Raw genomic sequence first — 22,599 nt, forward strand, 5'->3', positions numbered from 1 at the left:
ACACCCAGGCGCCTCTAAATTCAATTTAGTTAACATACAGTGTTAGTTTCAGGGGTAGAATTTATTGATTCATCAGTTGCATGTAACGCCCAGTGCTCATCACAAGTGCCCTCCTTAATGCCCATCACCCATTTACCCCATCCCCCCCACTCCCCTCCCCTCCAGCAACCCTCAGTTTGTTTCCTAGAGTTAAGAGTCTCTTACGGTTTGTCTCCCTCTCGTTTTCGTCTTATTTGAGTTTTCCTTCCCATCCCCTATGTTCATGGTTTTGTTTCTTAAATTCCACATATGAGTGAAATCATATGGTATTCGTCTTTCTCTGACTTATTTCGCTGAGCATAATACCTAGAAGACAAATATTTAAATGAAGGCTTTAGTGAACGCGGTCACGGAGGTCTGTTTAACGCAGGCATCAGGTCTGAGACAGGAAGGCTCACATTTGGTAGGTCAGTTCACAGCATTAAGGTTTAGACCAACACTCAGTGGGAATGTTTCTTTGTATCTTCTTGTCGTGGTAACCAATGGATACGTGAGGTTCTGGAGATCCTGGGTGTGGGTTCTCTTTTCATGTTTTTTTCACCTTCAAGACCCAACCAATATTTTTTAACAGGACCTGGATAAGCATTTCATTTGAAAATTCCATCTGTTCAATCCAATACTTAGATCTTCCGTGGTTCCGTTTCTGTCATTTTATGCCGCTCATAAGCTTTGGTTATTTGGTACTATTTCTTGGCATGCTTGGTAATATTTGATTGGGTTTGCCTGGATAATAGACATTGTATATGAAAAATTGTAGAAACTCTGGCTAATGTTCTCTTTCTCCGAAAAGACAGAGTTGTGGCGGATTTTGCTCCGCTCTGTTAGTGCTGGTCTTTTGCTGGTTGCCCTTTCCTAGAGCACAGCCCTTCTGCTGTCTCCAGGGTAAGTCTGGAGTGTTTACGAGTGCCACCCCACCTGACCTCTAACCTTTGACTCCCCAGCAACATAGAGCTGCTACAATTTTTACATCGCTGCTTAGCCTCAGAGCTGTGGCTTTCAACTTAGGTGCTGGGAGCCTCGCCGTGGAGCTGCCCAGCTTAGCAACTGACAACGGGAAACTGCGCGCTCAATTTTGGGCTCATTTCTCTAAGGTTCTGTCTTCCATCTCAAATCTCAGACTCTATGGCCTCTCTGAACTCCAACTTCTTTCTTTCCAGCCCCTGGAAATGCCATAAGCCCAGCCCCCTCTTTCTTTTTTTTCTTAAGGTTTTATTTATTGATTTGTTAGAGAGAGAGAGCGAGCACAAGCAGGCAGACGGAGAAGCAGGCTGCCCTCTGAGCAGGGAGCCCAGTGTGGGACTCGATCTCAGGACTCTGGGATCATGACCTGAGCGGAAGGCAGACTTTTAACTGATTGAGCCGCCCAGACATCCCAGCCCACCCCCTCTTTCAGCCTGGTCTGTTCCCCACTCCAGGACTTAGCAATTGCCCTGGGGGAAAAAGCAACCGGCAAATGGGATTGTCTGGCTGCACCTACATTGTCTCCAGCAATTGCTTCTCCTTCAAATCCTGCCTGACTCGGTTTCTCTCTACTACTTTCAGTTGCTTCATGTATTTTATCCAGTGTCTGCATTTACCGTTGATAGGAGGGTTAGTGTGGCATAAGCTACTCCGTTGTGCTCAGATGTGGAGGCCGGAAATACTGCTCACCCACAAATGTCCTGAAGCTCCGAGGTACTGACTGACTTAGGTTTCATCCTCCGTCACCTGACTTGTAAGTGGTCTCTGCCTCCAGGCTCACTCCTTCCCACCCATGTCAGCACGGAGGCAGAGACCTCAGGATGGGACAATGTGAACATCCAAAAGCATAATATCTGCCATGGATTGAAGCCCATCTAATACGGGTTTTATAAGGCAAGAGTTTATTCTGGGTCTGAAAAAAAATGATTTCCCTTTGGAAGTTCTAGGAGACTAAGTCATTATTCTGAAAGCAGGTAAGGGGAGAACTTTAAACATCCTCTCTTCTATAAACTCTATGTCCAGTGCCACATCTTGAGCTTTCTAGACTTCAGTCTAAGTGGGATGCTGTGTTCCTATCAACTGCTCTTAGCCAAACGCCACACCCTGTCTGGGGTCTCACTACTCCACAGGGCACCTCGGTGGCAGCTCACCTGGTGAGCACTTGGCTCTCCCAGACACTCTCTCCCTTGGTCTTGAGAATGCTCATTCTCTGGTTCTCTGCTTGACCATCTGTTCCTCCTCCCCCTTGCCCCTCAGGCCCCAGTGCCCTTCTGGAGTGCTGCCTCTCTCGCCCACCAGCCTCACGTGCCACACGTTCAACTTTCCCTTTCCCTCAGGTCAGCAGCAGAGGAGAGGCAGTGGGCCGGCCAGGGTGGGACCTCCAGTGGCCCAAGTCCTTTCTCAGGCTCTCCCGGGACCGGGCTCCAAAAGCGATGTTCAGCAGCGTCTGTGGCCACCTTGGGGGGCAGAATGAGAGGTGGTTGTGGGCCTCAGGCCTCAGGTGAGAACTGGAAGTCCATCCTGGGGACCTCATCCTCGTGGACACTCTGTCTGGTCAAAGGCAAAGCACCCACTGGAGTCTACTCAGCCGATTGAGGGCTCCCTGGGGTGCTGTCACTGCATCTAGAGGCTCCACTCCTGCCCCAGGGTTCCTCAGCCTGGGTCCCCCTCCCCTCACCCAGCTGGGTCCCCGTCAGCGAGAGCACAGTAAGAAGGACATACACCTCAGCTCTCCACCACCCTTTAATGAAACAGATAGTATCGGTGTCTTAGAGATGGACTGACTTAGGGTTGGGGTAAGTAGATCGTTGTATCCATCCCATGCTCTGTAAGGGAGTTGTAAAACGATAGCCAGGAGGAGATGGTGGTTGCTTCAAGGCCTGATGGCAGAACTAGGGAGTATGGGAGTGCTTTCTGAATGCTATTAAGTTAGTGCCTAGGCTTAAGCTCTAGGGAGGGAGGATAGGGAGGTTGATTTTGGTGTTCCGAGACAGGACCCAGAAGGCCAAGGTGAAATCACGAGTGGAATGTAGGAGGCGAGGGGACGGGAAGGCTTTCTCAGGTGCATCAGAGGAGAGCTGCCACTTCCTTGGTCTTCACCACCACCTGTGGGGAATAGAGACCACTTTGCCTTCCACCATCGCTGGGTCTGCTCCCATTTGGGGTCTGGGAACAACCAGACCTGAGCCTCAGTGAGCTGGGTGCACAAGCCTTTGTCCGGTTAGTCAGAACAAACTGCACGTGCCCCCAGTGACGTGTAGATACTAGGGGAGAACGAAGACAACTCAGACGAAGGGTAAATTCCGTTAAAGAAATTGACGGGTGGATGGCAAAAAAACGTTTTTTAAATCCCTACTGTTATTTCTCATACAAATAATTTAGTGAATGCATTGAAGGAAAAGGTGGTCTTTCTTGAGATACAAGGTAGATTTGAGAATTATCTCAAAACAAGCAGCAAAAATGTAAAGACAAATCTAGAATAAAGCATGTACATTACTTGAGTTTCAGAAGGACTACGTTGCATTAACGGTTGGGAGACAATAATTATAGACAATAATAGACTAGTAGACTATTTCTTTTCTTATTTTTTTTTAAGATTTTATTTATTTATTCGACAGAGATAGAGACAGCCAGCGAGAGAGGGAACACAAGCAGGGGGAGTGGGAGAGGAAGAAGCAGGCTCCTAGCGGAGGAGCCTGATGTGGGGCTCGATCCCAGAACGCCGGGATCACGCCCTGAGCCAAAGGCAGGCGCTTAAACACTGTGCCACCCAGGCGCCCCTAGTAGACTATTTCTTGAGCTCTTATAAAAGGCTCACTGTGTTTCAGGCTTCCTCATACTTCCTCAACAGGGGGGATATTACTCCTAAGGAGGCAAAAATGATTTCAGGGGCTGGTGGTGGCAGTGGTGGTGGGAAAAAATCTTACTCTTTTTATGTATAAAGCACAGATACGGTACAGAAGCAGATTTATCTGTGATTTATCTGTGCTATCGAAATTTCATAGGGGGAATTAGGAAAAAAATGTCTAAAAGGCTCCTTAGGTGGGTGATAATGAATAAACGACTGACAACCACTGAACTAGACTGGTGAGAAAGGCATAGGCTGGTAGAGATTTTTAGCTGTAAGGAGAAAGAGAAAAATCTTACAGACATTAAGCTGAAAAGAACATCTTATGTATAAAAGGAAAATCATGCTGGAATTAGATTTTTTATCTCTAATGCTGGAACAAAGACAGTGAAATGACAGTTAAGGACTATACCCAACGTCTACCCAGCCACAAGATGGCTCATCTGTCAGGGTGAAAGGAAAATACGCAGCAGCTCAAAAATACTTGAGAGAAGACTTTTCAAACATTATCAGTCCTGTGAGCCAGAATGAAACGAGGGCAGAGGAATGTAAAGAAAAATAAAGAAAACAGAGGCAAGCATTGAAAGTTGGATTAAATATTTAAATAATTTATTATGAAGTCTAATGGAAAAAGAAGTTGGGGCTTCAGGCAAAAGTCCATTCTAAGTTATAGGGACTCAGAAATCAAAGGGGGCTATCTCCAAGATAAATTAGGTTAGGACCACTGAATTAGAATTAACAACATGTCTCAGCAAAACCTCGGAGTTAGGAATACAGTCTGTGAAAAGGAATGAAGAGGTTTATAAAACTTTTGTCTTCAAATAATAGCAGGGAAATGCGATGTGATTAGGAAGGGCAAAGAAAGCGCAGGTAACCATTTAATGAAATGGAAGGTCAAAGTAGAACTTCAAAATTAACAAGGACAGAATGGAGTTATAACAACTTGATAAATATCTCAAAAATAAAGAAAATCAAGGGCAGAAACAAAAATGTAAAGAAGATAAAACACAAGGGATGAAGTACAACAGTCTTTACAGCAACAGTCTTTACAGCAAATGTGTATGGACTAAATTCTGGCATTAAATACGTTTTGAAATGTAAAGGTTGGGTGGACAAAGGGATGACAGGAATTAGCAAGTAAAATCAGGATGACAGAACATTCCATACCTAGAGATTCTGATTCAGTTTGTCTGGGATGGGCCCCAGGTGTTGACATCTTTTTAAAAAAAATGTTAATTAATTAATTAATTAATTAATTATGTTTTTTACCCTCTTAACAGTTTTATGTGTGCAACACAGTATTGTTAATTATGGGCACTATGCAGAGAATATCTTTAGAACTCAATCATCTTGCATAACTGAAACTTTATATCCATTCTACGGCATCTGTGGCCACCTCAGGGGCAGAATGAGAGGTGGCTCCCCATTTCTCCCAGCCCCTGGTAACTACCATTCTACTCTCTGCCCTGTGTGTTCTCTTTTTATATGACTTACAAGATTTAAGCAATAAAATGGTTTGATAAAATTGGCCTTTTTGATGATTTTGAAAAATGGGATCTATGTTGGTAAGTTCTTTGAGATGTCTTTAATTGACTAGCCAGATTGCACTGATTCAAAAAGCCACACAGTACTCTTCTTTTTTTTTTTTTTTTAAGATTTTATTTATTTATTTGACAAAGATAGAGACAGCCAGCGAGAGAGGGAACACAGCAGGGGGAGTGGGAGAGGAAGAAGCAGGCTCATAGCGGAGGAGCCTGATGTGGGGCTCGATCCCATCATGCCGGGATCACGCCCTGAGCCGAAGGCAGATGCCCAGCCACTGTGCCACCCAGGCGCCCCTACACAGTACTCTTCTTAAAATTTTTTAGAAAAGATTTATTTATTTTGAGAGGGGGAGCATGCACGTGCAAGAGAACATGAACAGAAGGAAGGGAGGGGCAGAGGGAGAGGGAGAAGCACCCTCCTCACTGAGCAGGGAGCCCGATGCAGGGCTCCATCCCAGGACCCTGGGATCATGACCTGAGCTGAAGGCAGACGCTTCACTGACTGAGCCACCCAGGCGCCCCACCAAACAGTGCTCCTTGTTGACATTTACGTAGCTATAATAAGATTTCCTTAAAAAACACTTTATTGAGGTATGATTGACATACAAAATCTGTACAAATTTAATGTATACAACTTGATGAGTTTGAAGATTAATATACACCTGAGAAACCATCTCCCCAATCTGTGCCATGAACATATCCATTTCCTCCAGAAGTTTCCTTCCTTTCTTCCTTTTTCCTATCCCTCCTCTCTAGCCAAATACAAAAGCGAACCCACAGGGATAACTCCAGATTTAAAAATGCTCCCTCCAGGCAGCAGCACCCTTGTCAAGGGAATCAGAGGTACAGGTGATTCAATCATCTGATTGTTCTATGATTCGATTACGGTTAGCATGATTAGATTGCACTACACTTGATCAAACTGAATCAGTCAAGAAGTCCTTGAAGTCTCCACCCACTCCTTGAAGGAGACTGAGCATAAATAAATATAAATATACCTGAGGATAAATAAACCTGGTTCCTGTTCTGGGACACTTTGCTAGTTGGAAGATCAATGCCTGATTTTGCTTGAGAATTGTGATTTTAAGAGTATTAAATACAGAAAACACCGTGTTGTAACTTCTAATACACTATCAGTAGGGATGTTGCCCAGCATGTGATTTGTTTCCATTGGTGAACGATTGTATGAATTTTTGGGCAAAACAATGTACAATGCTAAGGTTTACACAATTGTATTTCTAGAAAATCCAAATGTGTATGAATGTGCAAGGATACTTATATGTCATTGTGTGTAGAATTGAATTGGATGTAAGTTCAAAACAGATTTTCCACCCATATTCCTGACCAGGTTACTGCAGAGCAGTGACATGCTTACAATTAGCCCAGTTGACCTGGGCACTGTCAACCTCAGTCCTCATTCTCCATGTAGACCAACCGGCCAACTGCAGGTTTCACATCCCTGCGCTGGGTGGCCACACCCTGATCGAGAGTTAGTGGTTTAGTTGGGATTCGATGGTGTAGTGGACGTAACCACCTCACAGTTGTTGTGATTAGGTTATGGGTCTCAGGATCAGATGACACTCCACCCGCTGAAACGGAGTCCATTGGATGTCCTGGAAGTCTCCGCCCACTCCGTGGAGGTGACCGACTCTAATAAGCCCGCTGCCCGTCCTCAGACACTCTGCTGGTGGGAAGAGCAGAGCCAGGTGGTCCGTGCCCTGGTCGCAGCGCCCCCGCAGCCCCCGCAGCGCCCAGCGGCAGCCACCATGCCCTCGTCCCCGCTCAGGGTGGCTGTGGTGTGCAGGAGCAACGTGAACAGGAGCATGGAAGCGCACAGCATCCTCCGCAAGAGAGGGTTCCGCGTTCAGTCTTTCGGAGTCGGATCTCGGGTGAAACTCCCAGGACGCTCACGCAATCGCCCGGTGATCTACGATTTCTCCACGACCTATAAGCAGATGTACGAGGACCTTTGCAGGAAAGACCGGGAATGCTACAGCAGGAACGGAATCCTGTACCTCTTGGGGAGAAACGACAAGATCAAGCCGCGCCCTGAAAGGTTTCAGGAGTGCAGCGACCCCTTCGACGTCATCTTCACCTGCGAGGAGGGTGTCTATGACCGAGTGGTGCAAGAGCTGTGCGCCAGGGAGCAGGTGACCTTCCAGCCGGTGCACGTGGTCAACGTGGACATTGCAGACACCTTGGAGGACGCCACCGTCGGGGCTTTCGTCATCTGCGAGCTGTGCCAGAGCCTGCAGCAGGCGGACGACGTGGACAGTCTGGATCAGCTGCTGCTGGCGGCGGAGGAGAAAACAGGAAAGAGCTTTCTTCACACGGTCTGCTTCTACTGAAGGGCTTGGCTGGAGTCGGCGCCTTCGTTCGGGAACAACTTTCGTGTGGAGTTTGGACTAGTACGTATTTTCTGTGAGAAGGGGTTTTAACGTCCTTCCCACTAACTTCTGTCGTTATGATCATTAGGTATATGCCACCGGGGCAGAGTTGAGCAAGAAAAAGCGTTCCTCGGGAAAGGAGGACAAGGGCCAGGAGTCATGGGGATGGTCCAAACCTGGGCACATTGTTCTGGGTACTTTCGACCGAAGAAGCAATTCGGCGCTCGCGTGGGTCTGCCAGGAAGTCACCGCCACCGCCTGCGTTTTGCAGATGAGCGAAGGGAAGTTCATCATGGAGCGCAGGACAAGTGATTCGTGGAAGGATATTCAGCGAAGAAACAGTGAAGGCACCTGCTGCCCAAGGCTCTGGCCGACCGATCTCGGAACATAACAGAGATCCTGCACTGCTTGAACTTGAAGCAGCACGAGCCGCAAGGGACCCAGGCTGGACGAGGCCCCATCTCACCTGCGCACGCTCGGACCGTCTTTGGTTTGGTTCCTTAATCTCTTAGCCCTTGTGGTAGCTCCTTTGCTGTGTGACTTTGTATTGTGCTTTGCTTTATGTGACGGGTATGAAGCCAAGTTAAATGCATAGTGAAATGTCATTGAGTTTGGAAGCCTGAACCTGCTTTAACCTTGCTTTATGATTAAATAAAGCTGACATTGTGCAGAGACACAACCCGTACTGGCCTTTCTGTCATGCTGGCGACAGTACGCACCCTGCCCCAACAGGCAGAGACATCCTTAACCCCAGGAGTGAGAAATTTAGAGCCCAGAAGTCTCTACAAGCATCCCTTGTTACTTGGCACTAATCAGCTACCCCAGCCCACGTTCTAGTTAGAATCCCTTACTAATTGGGGCATCTGGGTGGCTCAGTCGGTTAAGGGTCTGCCTTCCGCTCAGGTCATGATCCCAGGGTCCTGGGATCGCGCTCCGCATAGGGCTTCCTGCTCTGCTGGGAGCCTGCTTCTTCCTCTCCCACTCCCCCTGCTTGTGTCCTCTCTCTCGCTGGCTGTCTCTCGCTCTGTCAAATAAATTAAAAAAAAAAAAAAAAGAATCCCTTACTAATTGAGCCATCCTGTCTATTCATTAAAGATTTTTGTCTCTTTGCCTAAAAAGTATAAAAACTGTCTGCCTTCGTCATTTATTTAGGTCTCACTTTCATTATTGGGCTTCGATGAGCACATAATAAAACTGATTTTTTTTTCTCCTGTTAATCTATCTCATGTCACTTTAATTCTTAGTCCAGCTGGAACACTTTGGTCGATAGAAAAGAATTTTTCCTTCTCTTCACTAATATGAGTTTTTTAGAAGAGCATAAATTATGGAGAACTAGCTACAATAATTTATGCATTTATATCAAAAGACACGTTTTTTTTCCCCCTGAATGTGGGGTTACTTTCTTCTTCCTGTCTTTGTTATCTAATTTAAAACAATACTGTACAAGATTGCTTTTTAATCAGTTAGAATATAAAGTTATTTCCAAGTTGAAAAAGTTCACATCCTACATTCAGGATGAGGAAAACCAAATGAAATTAGTTATAAAAATATATAAACAAAGCAGGAGAATTTTTTCTTCCAGCAACCATAAATGTGGATTTTTGATGAGCAAGCACTAAGCAGAATGATACACTAGGAAGGCAAATGAAATAAAATGTGTCACGAATCTCAAGAATCCCATGTAATTTACAAATTATGCATGGACGTTTATGAACCCTTAGGAAAGAATGAAAATTCATTATTTATGGCTTCAAAATATGAATCTCATGACTAGTCCTGGGATGAATATAACTGCGACATCATCCTTTACATGAAAAACAAAAATCTGAAAATCTTTGCATATTACATGTTTGGATATTACAGATCGAAAAATAACTTTACTATTCATTACTTGAATTCAATATTTAATGCCAGTGTAGGTATTAAAGAGGCCTGGTTTAGCTGGGAGAACTTTTTGTAGTGAAATATCATAAATGGGAACACTCAGTGTGGGGTGGAGTTAGAGCAGGTGGGGAGGAGTGGGCGAGAAGCTGTCAGGTGAGGGCCAGGGAGGGAAAGAGCACTTAGGGAGCTGGGATTCAGGCCGTTTGGAGGAGGGGCAAGGCTGATGGAGACAGCTGTGTCCCTGGGGCCCTGATGTAATGACTTCCCTCAAGAGCTCTCATGAAAGAGAATAAACAGCCCAGTGCCTCAGTCCCAACAAGCTGAATGTCATCTCCAGTCTCAGTAAGAGCTGGTGAGTGAATTAGACATGTGTGTAGAGGGGCAGGTGCCAGGATCAAGGTAAAGATTAGGCTGGTGCCACATCCCAGGAAGGCCAGAGGGGACAGGACTTTTGTGCACAAGAATGGTAAAGACCAGCGATACCAATGGTTGGTTACAGCAGAAGTGGAGGGGGTGGTGTGGGAAGGGTGGTTGAGAGTCCATGGGCAGCTGAGGTTAATGAAGTTTGCTCAAGAAAGAAGTAATCTAATACGTGGCAAGTGCTCTAACGATTAGGTGGGACATGAGAAAACAGAAAAGATATTGACTTACTTCAAACCCTCCTTGGCAAACATGACAAGAGCCCAGAGAATGACTGGAATCTCTGCTGGGCTTCCCAAAGCTGGGCATGGGAAGCAGCCCGGGACGTCTCAGGCAGATATGAGGAGGGAACTACAGGGCAGGGGCATTGAATGGGCCGTTGAGGATGTGTCAGACCAAAGTTTGGTCAGGAGACCAGTTGAACAGGCAAATCCTCAACCTCTGAGCTCCCTGCCTTCTCTCAGGGGCGCCTATTAATAAAATGTCTTCAGGACGCCTGGGTGGCTCAGTCACTTATGCGACTGACTCTTGATCTCAGTTCAGGTCTTGATCTCCGGGTTGTGAGTTCTAGCCCTGCACTGGGCTCCACCCTGGGTGTGGAGCCAACTTAAAGGAAGAAAAAGTTCAAAAAATAAAAAATTTTTCTGCTACTCCCTTCCCCCAAACATCTGGCCCTCACCAGCTTCTGTAATCTGCCCCCTCTCCAGCCCTGCCTTTGCTTGTGTCTTCTGTGGCCTCTTCCTTCTTGCCATTTTCTTCTTTCCTTTCCCAGTCAGGTCTGTGGGGCACACACCTGCCCTCACCTCCCTCTGATGCCATCCCACTGGTTATCCTGCAGATCAGCTCCCTCACTGGAGAAAACGTCCTCACAGAGCAGCCATATGCTCTTTAGGAGACAGTGCCCTGCCCTGGACTGAATGGACTCCTTTGACTGGTGACTGATGGCAGAACAACTTCTCCCAGCACTTGGAGGATAGAAATTGGAGTTGATTTTTTTCCCCCAGAAAGAAAAATTAGGGGCACCAAGAGGATAATGGAATGGAAGAAATAATGTTCATGAGTGTAAGATACACCTTAGCTACTAAGCTAGATGTTTTTAAATATTCCGTCACTAGGAGTATTAGCATTTGTCTTCAATTCTTCAACCTATCTGCTTACAAATGTGATTTCCTGTCAAACCAGGAGGGCAGAACTCAGGCAAATTCCCATTTCTTCTATTTCCCCAGTTTATAATATGGTGCCTGAAAAACAGTTACTGCTTCCTGAATGACCAAGTGAATGAATGGATGAATGAATGTATACTAAGAACGAGTTGATAAAATTTCCACCTGCAGAAACCCCCCCCCCCAATATTGTGCACATCCCTTTCCAGCAATAATGCCTTATTTTCCAAATTCAGTCATTTCTAAACTTAGTTTCCTAAGGTGTGAGCATGAGCAGTGCCTCATTCAGGTACACGGACTCCGTCAACGTTACTTCTAAAAGGTCTGTTGACCCTCTCTGCAAGTGAGCCCATAATGTGGTGAAGTCAGAGAGATTTCAGATCTCATGTCCATCAGTTAGGCCAGATCTGCCTGAACAAACACCACCCTGCTTTCTTCAGTATTCCCTATGCACAGCTACCTGGAGCTGAATAAACACTGTTCAGTGAACTTGCTATACTTTCATTTGAAAACCCACATTTTCTTCTCTTGCTTCCCTCCCTTTTCATTCTTTTCCTTATCATGAACTACCTACTACAAAGTCAAGTTCAAGAAATATCTGTTACAGCCTTTCCAGATACATATAATGATTTCCTTTGTATATTCATAATCCTCTGTTTGTAGGAGAAATACATACAATAATGTGTTTTACTTGATTAGCTGGGGCCATCTACATATATGTCAAATTAGACTATCACTCGTTGAGGTAGAGAATATGTCCTTTGACTTTTTATGTTTCTTATTGTTTGCGTGTTCACAGAAAATGGAGAGTGTGAGGTATGCCAAAAGCTCCTAGTGTCTTCACAAAGAAGATTGCAGGAAAATTTGTATTTTCAGCTCTGTCTATGAATTGAAGGTGATGTCTTTGGTAGTCTCCACAGGTGTGATTTCCTTAAACCACACCGGTGTCAGCCACACCGTCTTCTACTTCCTGGGCATCCCCGGGCTAGAAGACCAGCACGTGTGGATTTCCATCCCCTTCTGCATTTCCTATGTCATCGCCCTGCTTGGGAACAGCCTGCTCGTGGGCATTATCCTCACCAAGCGCAGCCTCCGTGAACCCATGTACCTCTTCCTCTGCATGCTGGCCGCGGCAGATGTTGTCCTCTCCACCTGCACAGTACCCCAGGCCTTGGCCATCTTCTGGTTCCGTGCTGGGGAGATCTCCCTGGATCGCTGCATCACTCAGTTCTTCCTCATCCACTGCACCTTCATCTCTGAGTCGGGGGTCTTGCTGGTGATGGCGTTTGACCGCTACGTTGCCATATGCTACCCACTGAGATACACCACTATTCTTACACGTGCTCTGATAGGGAAAATCGGTGTGACCATCTTTCTGAGAAGTTATTGTACGATTTTCCCCATAATATTTCTTTTGAAAAGATTGACTTTCTGCCAAAATAATATTATCCCACACACCTATTGCGAACACATTGGTTTGGCCAAATATGCTTGTAACGACATTCGTGTGAACATCTGGTATGGACTTTTTGTCATCATGTCGACAGTGGTCTTAGACGTCCTGTTAATTTTTGTTTCCTATGTGCTGATTCTCCGTGCTGTCTTCCACATGCCTTCCCGAGAGGCTCGCCACAAAGCTCTTAACACATGTGGCTCCCATGTCTGCATCATCATCCTCTTTTATGGGCCTGCGATCTTTACAACCCTTACTCAGCGGTTTGGACGCCACATTCCGCCTCATATCCACATCTTATTGGCTAATGTCTGCATTCTGGTTCCACCTATGATGAATCCCGTTATTTATGGGATTAAGACCAAGCAAATCCGAGAGGAGGTGGCTCACGTATTTTTTCCAAAGCAGAAATAACCTTGGCAGAGGAATATAGCATTTTCAGCATCTCTAGTTATCGATGACGTGGTCTGTGGAAGCAGTGGGTGAAAACACTAGTGGTAAGCTCAATCTCTAGGACATAGCTCAGTGAACTCTATTTCTGAAGCATGTTCACCAGGAAGGTGACAGAGACTTGCATCTTCTACTGTCAAAGCAACAAGAGAGCAGTGCCATGTTTGACTGAGCCGGCTACCTCCTGAACAGAGCCTGTGGCTGGATATGTGAATTTCCACAGTCATGTGTCCTCCAGGTCAATAGCCTAATTTTTGGTAATGGATGAAATTGTAGGGAAGGAAAAATTCTTTCTCTATCCTTCATGGTGTTCAAGCTGGACAAGAATTATACTGATGTGACACAGGTTAACATGAGAAAAAAATCAAAGGTTTATTATGTGCACACAGAAGCCCAATAATGAAATCGAGACCTAAAGAAATGACTGAGGCAGACAGTTTTTATACTTTTTAGACAAAGAGACAATAAATTTGTGAGGAATTGACAGGATAAAGAAAACAGGTGTTTGGGAGCTTAAATTAGTAAGGGATTCTTTTTTTTTTTTTTTAAAGATTTTATTTATTTATTTGACAGAGATAGAAACAGCCAGCGAGAGAGGGAACACAAGCAGGGGGAGTGGGAGAGGAAGAAGCAGGCTCACAGCAGAGGAGCCCGATGTGGGGCTCGATCCCATAACGCCGGGATCATGCCCTGAGCCGAAGGCAGACGCTTAACCGCTGTGCCACCCAGGCACCCCATTAGTAAGGAATTCTAAGCAGAATTTATTCCGAGGTAGTAGATTAGAAAAAAAACAACAAGGTTTGTTTCTATGGTTTTCCCAACTTTCAAGTCCCTATCTCTGGTGATAAGGTTGTCTTTTTACTTGGTACAGGGAGGGTATTCTTCATGTGGGAGCTTTGTCTTCTGCTTTCAGGGGGACCGTATGGGTCTGAGAGTTCTTGCATCAACTGTTTCTTAAATAGCTTTTATTGAAAATAATTAATGTACCAAAGTGGCCCTTTGTGAGGCAGCCTGCTCTTGGCTGCTATGAACTGAGAGCAGTGAGTGCTCTGGTCTTGGAAGTTGTAAAATAATTCCTCACTGAGTTTCTCATCCTCTGAGATATCTTGTGATATCCCTGGACAATCACATACAAAGGGCACAATATTTTGGTTATGCAGGATGGATAACTTCTGGAGATCTTATGGACAGCATGGTGACTATAGTTAATAATACTTTATTACATATTTAAAATTTGCTAAGAGATTTGATCTTAAGTGTTCTCACCCCCTCACACAAATTGCAACTACGAAAGGTAATGAATATGTTAATTAGCTTGATTTTGGTAATCATTTCACAATGTATAAATATATAAAAATGTCACATTGTGTACCTTAAATGTCAATTATACTTTAATAAAGCAGGAAAAAAAGTCACCTAAAATACAACAATTAGCTTTGTTAATAATTTGATATGTATGTGTCCATATTTTTCTTTATGTATCTTTATGTGTTTGTGTAAAAATAATAAAAATATATAAACATATTTCTAGATATAGATGGACATATATGTAGTTGTACCTTGAGAAAAAGTGGAATTTTTTTGATGTTCTTTTTTAAAAAACTCAGTTAGTTAGCATATAGCATATCATTAGTTTCAAAGGTAGAGTTTGGTGATTCATCAGTTGCATGTAACACCCAGCGTTCATTACATCAAGCGCCCTCCTTAATGCCCATCACCCAGTTACCGCATCCCCCTCCCCCTCCCCTCCTGCAACCCTCAGTTTCTTTCCTATAGTTAAGAATCTCTTAGGGTTTATCCCTCTCTCTGATTTTTCCTTCCCTTCGTCCATGATCCTCTGTTTTGTTTCTTAAGTTCTACATATGAGTGAAATCATATGATAACGATCTTTCTCTGACTGACTTATTTCTCTTAGCATAATACCCTCTAGTTTCATCCATGTCGCTACTAATGGCAAGATTTTATTTTTGTGATGGCTGAGTGATATTCCATTGTATGTATATACCACCTCTCTTGATCCATTCATCCGTCGATGGACATCTGGACTCTTTCCATAGTTTGGCTGTTGTGGACATCGCTGCTATAAACACTGGGGTACAGGTGCCCCTTCAGATCACTACATTTGTATCTTTGGGGTAAATACCCAGTAGTGCAATTGCTGGGTCATAAGGTAGCTCTATTTTCAACTTTTTGAGGAACCTTCATACTGTTTTCCAGAGTGGCTACACCAGCTTGCATTCCCACCAGCAGTGTAAGAGGGTTCCCCCATAGCCAAACTACGGAAAGAGCCCAGATGTCCTTCGGCTGTCGAATGGATAAGGAAGATGTCGTATATATACAATGAAATATTACTTAGCCAACAAAAAAATGAAGTCTTGCCATTTGCAATGACGTGGTTGGAGCTAGAGGATATTATACTAAGTGTAATAAGTTAATCAGAGAAAGACAATTATTGTATGATTTCACTCATATGTGGAATTTAAGAAACAAAACAGAGGATCATAAGGGAATGGTGGGAAAAATGAAACTATGAAATCAGAGGAGACAATTAGACTCTTAATCATAGGAAAGAAAGTGAGGGCTGCTGGAGGGGAGGGTGGTCAGGGGATGGTGTAACATGGTGATGGACATTAAGGAGGGCACGTGATGTAATGAGCACTGGGCGTTCTATTAGACTGATGAATTGTTGAACTCTACCCCTGAAACTAGTAATACACTCTATGTTAATAAATTGAATTTAAATAAAAAAAAACTGCAATGAGATACCACCTCACACTGGTCAGAATGGCTAAAATGGACAACTCAGGAAACAACAGATGTTGGCGAGGATGGGGAGTAAAGGGAATCTTCTTACACTGTTGGTGGGAATGCAAGCTGGTGTAGCCACCGTAGAAAACAGTATGGAGTTTCCTCAAAAAAGTTAAAAAGTTAAAAAGAGAAGTATCCTACGATCCAGCAATGCACTACTAGGTATTTACCTAAGGAATGCAAACATACTAATTCTAAGGGATATATGCACCCTGATGTTTATAGCCGCAGTATCAACAATAGCCAAATTATGGAAAGAGCCCAAATGTCCATTGACTGATGGATGAAGGGGATGTGGGATACATATATATACATATATACACACACACACATATATGTATATATATATTGCATATTACTCTGTTATAAAAAAGAATGAATCTTGCCATTTACAATGATGTGGATAGAGGTAGAGAGGATTATGCTAAGTGAAATAAGTCAGTCAGAGAAAGACAAATACACTATGACTTCACTCATATATGGAATTTAAGAAACAAGACAAATGAACATGGGGGGAAAAAAGAGAAGAAAACCAAGAAACAGACTCTTAACTATAGAGAACAAACTGATGGTTGCCAGAAGGGAGGCAGGTGGGGAGGATGGGTGAGACAGGTGATGGGGATTAAGGAGGGGCTCTTGTTGTGATGAGCACCGGTGTTGTATGGATGTGTTGAATGACTACATTGCACACCTGAAACTAATGTTGCACCATATGTTAACTAACTGGAATTTAAATAAAAACTTAAAAAAAGCAGAAAAAAAATAAAATCACTGTCAATTTTCTGCCTCACAACGATGGCCAGGCCCATATATATATGTGTGAAGTGCTGGTGGTAAGGAGGTGAGTGCTTTTTCTCCTGGTAGTGTTTTCCTATTGATTCAGTGTCCTTTAAGATAAGTCCCTCAGCTGACAGTGGGTAGTCAGGGTCATGATTTGGGAAGGGTGGGAAGGATCATTTGAGATTGTAGTTACGAGTAATGCGAACAAACACTTGAGGTCTTCTGAAGATCGAAATGTTTTGCCCAGTTGGTATTATTTTTGCCAGAAAATCCATCTGGAAGAAATTTAGAAAAAGTTGATCATTGACTTCTGGTCTGTTTGGGCAAGGTAAGGAATATGACAGGGAGAGAGGTGTAAAATGCTGTGGGTGCTGAAAGGGAGTGATCACAGTGTTGGATTACAAAACCTACGTGTACGAGGGGAGATGAAGAAAAGGAATGGGACTTAGAGTCAATGGACTGTGGAATGATGGTTGGTTTAACAGCACCTAGAGTTCAAAAGAAATAAATTAAGAAGATAGAAAAGTTGGAACTTTTAGATTGGGGAATGGGCTGTTTCCAGTTGTGATCTAGTGGCAGAGTTCTGGATTTTACCACAGAAGTTGGGGTCTTTGGTAGTGTGTAGACCAAGGCAGTTGGGGAAGAGTCCAAACACTGAACATTGCAGGTGTTGGAGAGGTAAACTCTGTAGTTGCTGCAGTTGCTAAGAAAGATGGTGGTAGTTGGGGGTAAGGACGCCTGTGTGTCTGGAGCTAAAACCATCATTAGAAATCATGGAGTGAGAAGAGTGGGTCTCGATCAGGTGTTAGGTAAATATGGTGGGAGAACGGTTTCCAGGTGGCATGAACAGCACTAGTGTTGGTGTTTTTCCTGAAGGGTGGGGAGATTATGATTGGGAGTTGTAATCGTGACTCTCAACATCTGTGCTCGACTATGAGGTGTGGGTATGAAGATTTGGATTCACTATGTTGGAGATACTACAGTGGTTTCTTGAGTAAGCAGCCCAGTTTTAGTCAAGATGAGGGGCAAATGGAACGTTCACAAGTTGTTGAAGATAAAAAACAACAGCATTTGGATGCAGATTGCTAAGAGACTGGAATATAAATGTAACTACAGAAGTTAGGCCGGGAAGGAGGGCCTTGTGACTGAAAGTGGGCACATGGACATCGATAAAGGTGTGTCTGACACATTTTTATCTTGACCTGGGTGACGTTTGCCCTATGATAAATAATTCATTAAGCAATTCATTTCTTTTGTTTTCTGGATTTGTGTTTCTTTTTTAAACAACGAAACCTCCCCAAATGAGAGAAATCCTTTAGCGTCTAAGAGGCAACAACCTAACATTACAGTATGTCAATAACTTTATTTTTAATTATTTTGTATCCCTCACGTTCCATCCAATCTCCCCTGAAGTTCCTTGATTGTGTAATCACCTTCGGACTGTTTTTGCTTTCACTTAACTCTCGACCCAGTGAGCGGAGGACATAATACTTCAGCCTCATTCCATTGGTCTAAGGAAGTCATGAGGCCATCACAAATGCAAGGGACCAGGTAATAGACGGTCCTTCATGGTGGGGGAATTGGCTTGTTTGTGTGGCAGATTGAAGAATTATTGGCTGCCGCTTCTGCAGATGGTCAGCCACACTTGACGTCCTATCAGACCGACAAATACTCAGAAGCTTGACATATGCTGTACTGGCAAGGCTGTGAGAAAAAGTTGCTTCCATACATTGGTGGCAGGAATGAAAATAGGCTAGTCTCTAAGAAGGGAATCTTTCAGGGTACAACCAAACTGCAAAAGCATTTACCCTTCAAGCAAGGTCACTTACTTCTAGACATAGACCGTAAGATCTAGCAAGAATTATCCAACTGAAGCAGAGAGAGAAAAAGAATATAAAAAAACAGACCCTCAGGTGTTGGTGTAACAAGGTCAAAATATGTGTTGTTGGGTTTCAAAATGAAATAAGAGAATAGGACAGAAAAATGTTTCCTAAGAAATCCTTGCTGAATATATCCAAGTGTGGTAAATATAATGAGCTCACTGAGATTCCAGAATTGTAGTGAACTTCAAGGGGGATAAAAACAGAGAAAGCTCTGCCTAGGCCCAACCCAATCGAACTGAAAATTAAGATAAAGTGAAAAATCTTGAACGCAGCCAAAGGAGTCAATCAAAGGAAATAGAAACATGGCTAAGGTCATTAAGACTCACGTGCCTTTACTAATGGTGAGCTTGTGCGTTGAGATAGCCTCGGACAACAGAGTTGAACATTAGATTCATGCCTGGAATTTGAAACTCATGAAAGTTTCACGTAATCCTTCTTATGAAGAGTAAAACGTTAAAAACTGAGTCCATCTTAATTGTAAGCATTTATATTACAATTGCAATAAGATGGGCATGTAGCAAGGCTGGCTTAGGTGGTACATAGTTTCTGTATCCTAGCATCTGTAGAGAAACAAGAGAGAAATGGAGCAGGAAGAAGTGAAGGGGGTGGGCAATGGTCTTAGAGAACCAGCCCAGCTGGGATGAGGGCGAGGCTGGTGGAGACGGCCCTGTCCCTGGGGCCCTGGCGTAGTGCTCCCTTAAGGGCTCTCATAACAGAGGATAAACAGCCCAATTGCTGTCCTCATGTCTGTTCCTGAAGACTCAGTCTAAGGCAGTTGAGTGTATGTCTCTCTGGGAGTAGAAAGGTTCCTGGGTCGAGGTAAGGACTGGGCTGGTGTTATGTCCCAGACAGGCCAGAGGTGACAGGACTCTTGGAGGCTATTCATGTATGTGGACATAGGATGGTAGAACCGGGGGCACCAATCTGGTTGGTCATGGCCGCTGTGGAGAGGGAGGTCTGGGAAGGCGGGTGATGGTTCGTCATGACCGCTGTGGAGAGGGAGGTCTGGGAAGGCGGGTGATGGTTGGTCATGACCGCTGTGGAGAGGGAGGTCTGGGAAGGCGGGTGATGGTTGGTCATGGCTGCTGTGGAGAGGGAGGTCTGGGAAGGCGGGTGATGGTTCGTCATGACCGCTGTGGAGAGGGAGGTCTGGGAAGGCGGGTGATGGTTGGTCATGGCTGCTGTGGAGAGGGAGGTCTGGGAAGGCGGGTGATGGTTGGTCATGGCTGCTGTGGAGAGGGAGGTCTGGGAAGGCGGGTGATGGTTCGTCATGACCGCTGTGGAGAGGGAGGTCTGGGAAGGCGGGTGATGGTTCGTCATGGCTGCTGTGGAGAGGGAGGTCTGGGAAGGCGGGTGATGGTTGGTCATGGCTGCTGTGGAGAGGGAGGTCTGGGAAGGCGGGTGATGGTTCGTCATGACCGCTGTGGAGAGGGAGGTCTGGGAAGGCGGGTGATGGTTGGTCATGGCCGCTGTGGAGAGGGAGGTCTGGGAAGGCGGGTGATGGTTGGTCATGGCCGCTGTGGAGAGGGAGGTCTGGGAAGGCGGGTGATGGTTGGTCATGGCCGCTGTGGAGAGGGAGGTCTGGGAAGGCGGGTGATGGTTGGTCATGGCCGCTGTGGAGAGGGAGGTCTGGGAAGGCGGGTGATGGTTCGTCATGGCCGCTGTGGAGAGGGAGGTCTGGGAAGGCGGGTGATGGTTGGTCATGGCTGCTGTGGAGAGGGAGGTCTGGGAGGGCGGGTGATGGTTCGTCATGACCGCTGTGGAGAGGGAGGTCTGGGAAGGCGGGTGATGGTTGGTCATGGCCGCTGTGGAGAGGGAGGTCTGGGAAGGCGGGTGATGGTTCGTCATGGCTGCTGTGGAGAGGGAGGTCTGGGAAGGCGGGTGATGGTTGGTCATGGCTGCTGTGGAGAGGGAGGTCTGGGAAGGCGGGTGATGGTTCGTCATGGCTGCTGTGGAGAGGGAGGTCTGGGAAGGCGGGTGATGGTTGGTCATGACCGCTGTGGAGAGGGAGGTCTGGGAAGGCGGGTGATGGTTGGTCATGGCCGCTGTGGAGAGGGAGGTCTGGGAAGGCGGGTGATGGTTGGTCATGGCCGCTGTGGAGAGGGAGGTCTGGGAAGGCGGGTGATGGTTGGTCATGGCCGCTGTGGAGAGGGAGGTCTGGGAAGGCGGGTGATGGTTGGTCATGGCCGCTGTGGAGAGGGAGGTCTGGGAGGGCGGGTTAGAGTACATGGGCTATCTGATGTTATTGAAAGCAAGTGGATAAAGAGATGCCATCCAAAAAGTAACAGGTGCCCTAGTAATTAGGCTGGGTATGAGAAAACAGAAAGATATTGACTAAGACTGCAGACACATCTTGGCAAATATGAGAAGAGCCCTGGGAAGGACTGGGACCTGTGCTGGGCTTCAGAAAGCAGGGTGTGGGAAGGGCTTTGCGGAGAGAGCCAGGCTATTTCGGGCAGATGTGAGCAGAAAGTGTGGGGGAGGGGTGTCCTAGAGGGGTCACGGCGGATGAACGTGTGTTAGAACGAGGTCATTCCAACAGGAGTCCCATTAAACAGGCAGATCTCCATCCCCTGAGCTCCCTGGTTTTGCTCTTTGGCTGAATCAATAAAAAACATTCCTGCTTCTCCTTTCCCCCAACCATCTGGCATCAGCAGCTTCTATGATCTTCCCTCATCTCCAGCCCCTGCCTGTGCTTTATTGTGTCTTCCCGGGCCTCTGCCTCCCAGCTACGTGCTCTATAGAGACATTTCCCTCCTTCAAGGCCAGCTGGACTCCCTTGAGTAACTAATGGTAAAACAGTTTCTCCCGTCAGCAGGAGGATGGTAAGAGGGGCTGATTGTCCTCTCCAGAAAGAAAAACAGCAGAGGCACCAAGAGCGGGAGTCAGGGGGTAGAAGATCCGATGTGAATGAGCATAAGCTATAACTTAGCTACTGAGATAGGTATTTTGAGATACTCTTCCTCAGAGGGGATAAATATTTGTCACCAATTCTCCAAAACTCCCTGTATAAATGTGATTCATTCTTAAACCATAAGCCCCTAGGTTCCTGGGAGGGTCTCAGTTTTTTATATCACCAGTTTGTACTATGATGCTTGAAAAATAGTTTAATGCTCAAAATATACTTGCCGAAGGACTAATGAATGAAAGTATACTGGCAAATATATGATAAAATCTCCACCTTCAACGAAATCTTCTAAATGTGCTGCTGCTGCTGCCTGCCCAGCAAAAATGCGCTTTCTCCTTTCCAATTTCAGTAGTTTTTAAACTTAGTTTCCTAAGGTGTGAACACAAGGGACGCCTCCCTCACCTTGGGCTCACAGGCCCTGTCAGTATTCCCCCTTAGAGGTCTCATGACTTTCTTTACAGGTGAGCAAATTATGCGATCAATTCTGAAATTTCAAATCTCATTTTTATCCATAATTGGTTTGTGACATTTGGCATGACGGAGTGTCGTTTACTTTTATTTTATTATTATTATTTTTTAACATAACTTTTATTTTGTTATGTTAGTCACCATACAGTACATCCCCCGTTTTTGGTGCAATGTTCCATGATTCATTATTTGCGTATAACACCCAGTGCACCATGCAATACGTGCCCTCCTTAATACCCATCACCGGCCTATCCCATTCCCCCACCGCTCTCCCCTCTGAAGCCCTCAGTTTGTTTCCCAGAGTCCACAGTCTCTCATGGTTCATTCCCCCTTCTGTTTACCCCCCCTTCATTCTTCCCTTCCTTCTCCTACCGATCTTCCTATTTCTTATGTTCCATAAATGAGTGAAACCATATGATAATTGTCTTTCTCTGCATTTACTTTTAGTGTGACATGGGGAAAATATCCAATTCCTGGAGTGGATATGCAATATCTACGTGCAAAAAAATACGAAGGACTACATACGAAGTGCTTACTAAAATCTCTGGCATAAATAGATGTATAATAAATACTGGATTAATTCCTCTGTGACTGTATTACGTTC

The 22,599-nt window shown here is 45.2% G+C and overlaps 2 protein-coding genes across 2 annotated transcripts; both read left to right on the forward strand.

Moving 5' to 3' along the window:
* Positions 1 to 7,157: 7,157 nt before the first annotated feature.
* LOC113269525 (RNA polymerase II subunit A C-terminal domain phosphatase SSU72 like protein 3-like) lies at positions 7,158 to 7,739 on the forward strand. The gene has a single exon (XM_044390894.2). It carries the CDS (start codon positions 7,158 to 7,160, stop codon positions 7,737 to 7,739), a length of 582 nt encoding a protein of 193 aa, XP_044246829.1.
* A 4,404-nt stretch (positions 7,740 to 12,143) lies between these two features.
* Positions 12,144 to 13,112, forward strand: LOC113269455 (olfactory receptor 52B4-like). Its single transcript, XM_026518345.3, has one exon. It carries the CDS (start codon positions 12,144 to 12,146, stop codon positions 13,110 to 13,112), a length of 969 nt encoding a protein of 322 aa, XP_026374130.2.
* The last annotated feature ends 9,487 nt before the right edge of the window (positions 13,113 to 22,599 follow it).

The sequence above is a fragment of the Ursus arctos genome, unplaced genomic scaffold, assembly GCF_023065955.2.
Source record: "Ursus arctos isolate Adak ecotype North America unplaced genomic scaffold, UrsArc2.0 scaffold_22, whole genome shotgun sequence".
In the NCBI taxonomy this organism is placed as follows: Eukaryota; Metazoa; Chordata; class Mammalia; order Carnivora; family Ursidae; genus Ursus; species Ursus arctos.